We start from the raw sequence: 6,597 nt of genomic DNA, 5'->3' as shown, positions 1-6,597 counted from the left end.
AAGAGCCGGCGTTGTCTGTAGACACCTCCAAGGTCATGTGGCTGGCAGGACTGCATGGAGTGCTGTTACCTTCCTGCCGGAGCGGTACCTGTTAATCTCCTCATATTTGCATTTCAAACTGCTAGGTTGGCAGAAGCTGGGGCTAACAGCGGGAGCTCACGTTGCTCCGCAGATTCGAACCTGCGACCCTTTCAGCAAGCAATTTCAGCAGCTCAGCGCCTTCACCCACTTAAGCCACCCGGGGCTCTAATTAAACAGGAAATAATACTTTCAAACCAGGAAGAACATTTTTCTCATTTTGTTACTATAGTGCTACTAGCCACAGTGAGAAGCCCCAATCAAATACTGGCTGTTTGAATACCACAAGTTAACCATTCCAAAATACCCTGTGGCGTGGTATAGCACCAAGTGCTACACCAAGTGCTGAATCCTAGGTCCATAGCAAGCTGTCACCAAATCTCCACAGAAGGAAATACCCAGCTCGGTTTGCCCAAGGAAGAATCCCAATCTGCATCACTTGAACGTCTGCAATTACAAGAATAGCCAGCAGCCCTTTGATGGCAAAGTAAAAGCCTTGGCTGTTGTCCTGTGCCGCTTTCCCCAAGCATTTCCTGGGCCCAGTGGCTTCCGCACTTCCAAAACGCACCTATTGGGAAGCGCCTTAGATTACAGCCTGAGTTCCGAGTGGAAGGAAATCCCGCACGCGCCGGGAGTGGGGGGGGGGGAGCTAACACCGCTTCCGGCTTCGTCCGAGTTCTAGCTTCTCCGCGTGAGCCAATGAGAGTCGAAAGGCTCTTCGAATTAGCCAATCACTTCTCAGCATTGGCTGATTAGCTAATACCAGCAATATAGAGACGCCAACATAACTGCCTCGGCTCAATGCAATGGATTTGTAGTTTCACAAGATCTTTAACCAGCGTTCCAGTGCCTCACCAAACGACAGCTCCCAGGATTCCATAGCGCCATGGCAGCTAAAGTGCAATCTTTGTATTGTCGAAGGCTTTCATGGCCGGAATCACTGGATTGTTGTAGGTTTTTCGGGCTATATGGCCATGTTCTAGAAGCATTCTCTCCTGACATTTCGCCTGCATCTATGGCAAGCATCCTTAGAGGTTGTGAGGTCCTTTCTATAGTGTAAATGTTTCTCAGCCTAAGGTGCCTTACCAAACTACAAATCCCAGGATTCTGTGTAGGCCTTTAAATTGGCGTCACACAACATTAATTCCACGGGGTAGTTGTAGTAGATGAACCCAGTTCGTGTTCTTTTGTGCCGGTGAACACTATCCGCGGGAGTCCGTAGGTAAGGAATCCTTTCCTCCGCCTGTCAACTCACAAGGCGCTGCGGCGTGTTCAATGGTGCCTCAGCGTCCCCCAGCGTGCTTTCTTATTGGTACTCGCTTTTGTCGCTATTGTTCGAACTCTTTCGCCTATTGGCTGGTGGAAGTTCCGATGTTCCTCCTCAGCCAATCGGAAACGAGCGCTACAATCCGAACCATTTCCCCTCTGCTTCTGCTCTTGTTCCTTGAGTGACCCAGCCCTGTGGGCAAATATCTTTCTTGTCTACAAAGGGATTTTTCCTATTTTTTTCCCTAAACGTCCCCACTCCTCACTGTATCCTACAGAGCCATTGCTTTCAGAAGCTAGTGCACCAATAACACAAGATTTTTGTTCCTGGGTTATAAATGTCATTTCCTAATTGGTTGTATAATTAAAAAAAAACAACATGGGAAAGTTTTATTAAATTGCAAAAGCTTTGTTTTTGCAAGACATCCTGCAGCACATTATGCAATAATTTTTCAATGAATATCTCAGAGTATGTATTTTTTTTTAAAAAAACTCTAAAATTATAACAGCAAAACAACACCCAAACACAGGGAAACTTCAGAGAGGAAATAATCAGGGACAGCTAATCATCTCTCGACAAAAGATTCCCCCAGGCACTAACAAGCTACACCAAAAAACTGCCAGGCCATCAAATGCCAATCAAGGTGGCCAACTGAAACATTCACACCTAGCTCCAACAGACAAGAGTTCTTTGTCCCACCCTGGACATTCCACAGATATATAAACCCAATTTTCCTAGTTCCAACAGACCTCACAACCTCTGAGGATGCTTGCCATATATGCAGGCGAAATGTCAGGAGAGAATGCTTCTAAAACATGGCCATATAGCCCGACAAAACCTAAAACAACCCAGTGATTGCAGCCATGAAAGCCTTCGACAATACAATACCTCAGAGTCTCAACCAATTCAACCTAGTTTTTGGCAGCCACAAAAAGTTTCTGGAGTACAACAACTACTTCCAAAGTAAGTGCCACACAATTAAACAGGAAACAATACTTTTAAACCAGGAATAACATTTTTCTCATTCTGTTACTATACTGTTATTACACATCTCCATTTCTAAGCCGAAGAGCCGGTGTTGTCTGTAGACACCTCCAAGTGCATGGAGCAACATTACCTTCCCACTGGAGCAGTACCTATTGATCTATCACATTTGCATGTTTTCGAACTGCTAAGTTGGCAGAAGCTGGTGCTAACAGCAGGAGCTGACCCCACTCCCCAGATTCGAACCTGTGACCTTTCAGTCAACAAGTTCAGCAGCTCAGCACCTTAACTCAAGCCACCCAGGACTCTAATTGAACAGAAAATAATACTTTCAAACCAGGAACAACATTTTCCTCGTTTTGTTACTATAGTGTTACTAGACACAGTGAGATGGTTCATTCAGGCAGCATGTCCTAGAAGAGATAAGTGGCCCTAAATGCTGGCCCTAAACCAGGCCTTCAGGTGTGATTGGAGAGAAGAGGGAAAATATGAAATGGGCTTACAACAACCCGGATTGTTGGCATACGTAGCCCAGCACTACTGGGTTTCAGGCAGGATTCTTTCATGGCTCTGCCTGGATATTTTCTAGCGCTCCTTATTGGTCCCTCCTCCAGCCAAGTGGGACTACATTTCCAGGGTGGCATGGTACAGCTCATATAGGAAACATTAATGAGTTGTTGCCCCATTGTTGGTCCCAATCAACTTTTGTAAAGCAGGGCTGAGTATGATTTATTCTTTGCCTCAGGCAGCAAAATATATTGGCCATGACAAGTGCAGTGTACTGTTTTGTTTTGTTGTTGCTGTTTTTAAAACCCACTTCTGCTTACAAATTAATTACATGAACTCATTCTTTATGGCCCCGCGGGTGGTGCAATAGGTTAAAACCTTGTGCTGCTGAACTGCTGACCTAAAGGTTGGCAGTTCGAATCTACAGGATGGGGTGAGCTCCCGCCAACCTAGCAGTTGAAAAACATAGGTTAGCTCCTGCTAACCTAGCAGTTCAAAAACACACAAATGTCAGTAGATCAATAGGTAGGAAAAGGCAAAAAGATGCTCCATGCAGTCATGCCAGCCACACGACCAGGTGGTGTCTATGGACAACGCAGGCTCTTCAGCTTGAAAATGGAGATGAACACCTTCCCCAGGGCTGGAGTTGAGCACTGCCTCCAGAGCCGGAAATGAAAGGAGAAGCCTTTGCCTTTGTCTGTCTATTTCTATTTCATTTTATGTCATTATAACAAGGCATTGAATGTTTGCCTGTGTCTGTTTATATGCTGTAATCTGTTCTGTGTCCTCTTGGGGAGAAGGGAGGAATATAAATATATTATTATTATTATTATTATTATTATTATGATGATGATGATGATGATGAAGAAGAAGAAGAAGAAGAAGAAGAAGAAGAAGAAGAAGAAGAAGAAGAAGAAGAAGAAGAAGAAAGCATATTTCTGGTCAATCTGTTTTATTCTCCTTTTTATCAATTACAGGAAGATTGGCTTTATGATGCAATAAGAGGCTCTGCGTCCCCAGCTTCATCACCATCACTGCCGTCACCGCCTTCAGCCACTGACTTGCTGTCGCATTTCCACTCTTCACCAACCTCCAAATATGTATAATAGATGCCACCCTGTTGAGGTGAAGGTAAATCTAAGTCTATATTGGGAATGCCGTCTCTGTTGCGTGGAGTGATGTCTGAGCATCCCTCGTTCAGGATCCAGAGATAACTATAGACAGCTAGAGCCACAAGCACAAAGGAAGTCAGAAACCCACCGATGGCACCGGTGGCCACTGGTTTGACCCATTCAAAGAGACTCCGGTCATATGGTGGCAAAGGCATCCTCTGTATGAGCAACTCTAACTCATCCAAGCTCCTCAGCGCTCGCCTTGTATTGGAGGCTTTTCGCCGTGCTCGGCCTTGTCCACTACTCTCCTCGCCCATCCCCATCTCGTTCTCTTCTAGGAGCAAGGAAGAAGTCAGATGCTTAACGGTCTCGTGATATTCCTCCACGTTCTTCTTGATCTCCAAGTTCTTGTCCTGGTTGAGGTTCTTGCCCAGTTCCATGGAGACGTCGGGGCGTCCGATGTCCTGGAGAGCGCGCGAGAGGCGGTCCCAGTACATGGTGTCTCCTTCTGTCTGCAGCCAGCGGTCCAATGTCTCCTTGCATTGCTGTGTGCTGATGATGTCTCTGCGCCTGCGGGCTCCAATGGGATTCTTCTCTTCCAAGAGCCGATCTAGCTCTTCTCGCATGTTCTCCTCAGGCCCAAGGAGTTTGGTGTTGAACGCTTGACATTCCTCTGGGGACAAGAGCTCTGAGATGCGGCCCATCATATGGCTACCAATGTCATCAGCCACTGTGTCATCGCCCAAAGCAGGGGCCACCAGTAATAAAAGGGCTACTCGTATGAAAGGTAGCATCAGGAAGATTCCAGAAACCTGAATGGAGAGACAAGGAAGAAATCTAAAAGGAGAAGGGGAGAAGTAGTGAGAATGGATTGGGGCATTCCCTCTTCTCTAGTTATATGCAAGACAGTCGTCCCCAAGCCAGAACATCCTTTTGCTCTGACACTCCTCAGGGATTTATCCTCAAACTTGGAAAGTAATAATCAATAAAAAAAAAAGAATCATTTCACAATGTTTTAATGTGTTGTTGATTGATGTAATTAAGTATTTTTATATTATTTCGTATTGTATTTTAAAAAAAATATATAATAATAATAATAATAATAATAATAATGTATTGTCGAAGGCTTTCATGGCTGGAATCACTAGGTTCTTGTGGGTTTTTTCGGGCTATAGGGCCATGTTCTAGAGGCATTTCTCCTAGGTAGTGAGGTCTGTTGGAATTAGGACAATGGGTTTATATATCTGCGGCCCTATAGCCCGAAAAAACCCACAAGAACCTAATAATAATAATACTTTATTTATACCCCGCTACCATCTCCCCAAGGGACTTGGTGTGGCTCAAATGAGGCCGAGCCCACAATACATCAATAATAAAAACAATAACAACAAGTAATACAAAACAATAAAAATAAAACTCATAAAAGAAAAATAAGCAATAAACATTAACAGTAACACAACGTTTAAAAAACTATGGTCAAATATTTTTTCTGTGTGTTTTGTTTTTAGCTAGATATGCTCTGCCTCATGCCCCATCTTGGAACAACTGTGAATACTCAAGAGACTGTTCAATCCAGAGGGAAGAATATATGTCAAACAGCAGGTTTTAGGCCCCTTCTACCCAGCTGAATAAAATCTCACATTTTCTGCTTTGACCTGGAATATATAGCAGTGTGGACTCAGATAACCCAGTTCAAAGTAGATATTGTGGGATTTTCTGCCTTGATTTTCTGGGATATAGGCCTGTGTGGAAGGGCCCTTAGTGATAAATATTGAGCATTACCTGACTTGACTCCCAGACAAGAGCACTTCTTTCAGGCATCTCTCTTGAAATACTTTAGAACATTTTCTGTAGAACTGAGAATCACTTCAACTGTCTGATGTCACAAGAGAGAAAGCAGGCAGGGCTGGGAGTGTATTCCATGACATTCAGTAGCGTTGATAACCTGGATTGTATAAAGGTGTAGAAGGGATCATAGTGTAGGGCAGCACATTGTCTTCCTTAAGTGGCAGGGATTTGGAGTTCTTATGCCAAGCCCTTGACTCTGACTTTTCTGCTTTAAAAATGGCAAATAAATATGAATAAGCAGTCAATGTAGTAAATATTAATTCACTACAAATTTGCTGTAGTACAATCATAGCTCACGGCATTGCATCACCATCCCATGAATTGTTAGGTGACTTAGCTGGATAAAATATCAAATATATTTGATTTTAAAATAATGAACAAAACAGCTTCTCCAAATTTCGATGAAAGGAAATACGCATCAAACAAATTTAATATGTGTTCATTTTCAAATCGGCGTTTGTCCATTTCTTCCAACTCCATCCAGAATTGATTCTGATTCTGGGCACTTCCACACAGCCCTATATTCCAGAATATCAAGGCAGAAAATCACACCATATCTGCTTTGAATTGGGTTATCTGAGTCCACACTCAGATAATGTGGGATTTTCTGCCTTGATATTCTAGGATATAGGGTAGTGTTGAAGGGCCCTGATTCTCCACTCTCCTATTAAATGGCCACCCAAAGCTCACAGTTTTATTTTGGCCAGCAGGTGGCAGCACTGTATCATAATTACATATTTTTCTTTTTTTTAATCCAGGAGAGAATAGCAAATGACCTCCATTCCAGTTCAGAGATCTCAG

At 43.6% G+C, this 6,597-nt stretch overlaps 1 protein-coding gene across 1 annotated transcript; it reads right to left on the bottom strand.

Annotated features, from left to right (window-relative positions):
- Window positions 1–3,765: 3,765 nt before the first annotated feature.
- TMDD1 (transmembrane and death domain 1) lies at window positions 3,766–4,938 on the bottom strand. Its single transcript, XM_067465556.1, has one exon. The coding sequence runs from the start codon at window positions 4,740–4,742 to the stop codon at window positions 3,825–3,827; it is 918 nt and encodes a 305-aa protein (XP_067321657.1). The 5' UTR covers window positions 4,743–4,938; the 3' UTR covers window positions 3,766–3,824.
- Between the last annotated feature and the right edge of the window lie 1,659 nt (window positions 4,939–6,597).

This window comes from Anolis sagrei, chromosome 2 (assembly GCF_037176765.1).
Source record: "Anolis sagrei isolate rAnoSag1 chromosome 2, rAnoSag1.mat, whole genome shotgun sequence".
Taxonomy (NCBI): Eukaryota; Metazoa; Chordata; class Lepidosauria; order Squamata; family Dactyloidae; genus Anolis; species Anolis sagrei.
Note: the sequence above shows the minus strand (reverse complement) of the source record. Positions and strands in the feature narration are given on the sequence as shown.

Bases quoted from the DNA above. Each gene is read 5' to 3' on its own strand.
- TMDD1 (XM_067465556.1), bottom strand. From the start codon at position 4,742: ATGCTACCTTTCATACGAGTAGCCCTTTTATTACTGGTGGCCCCTGCT.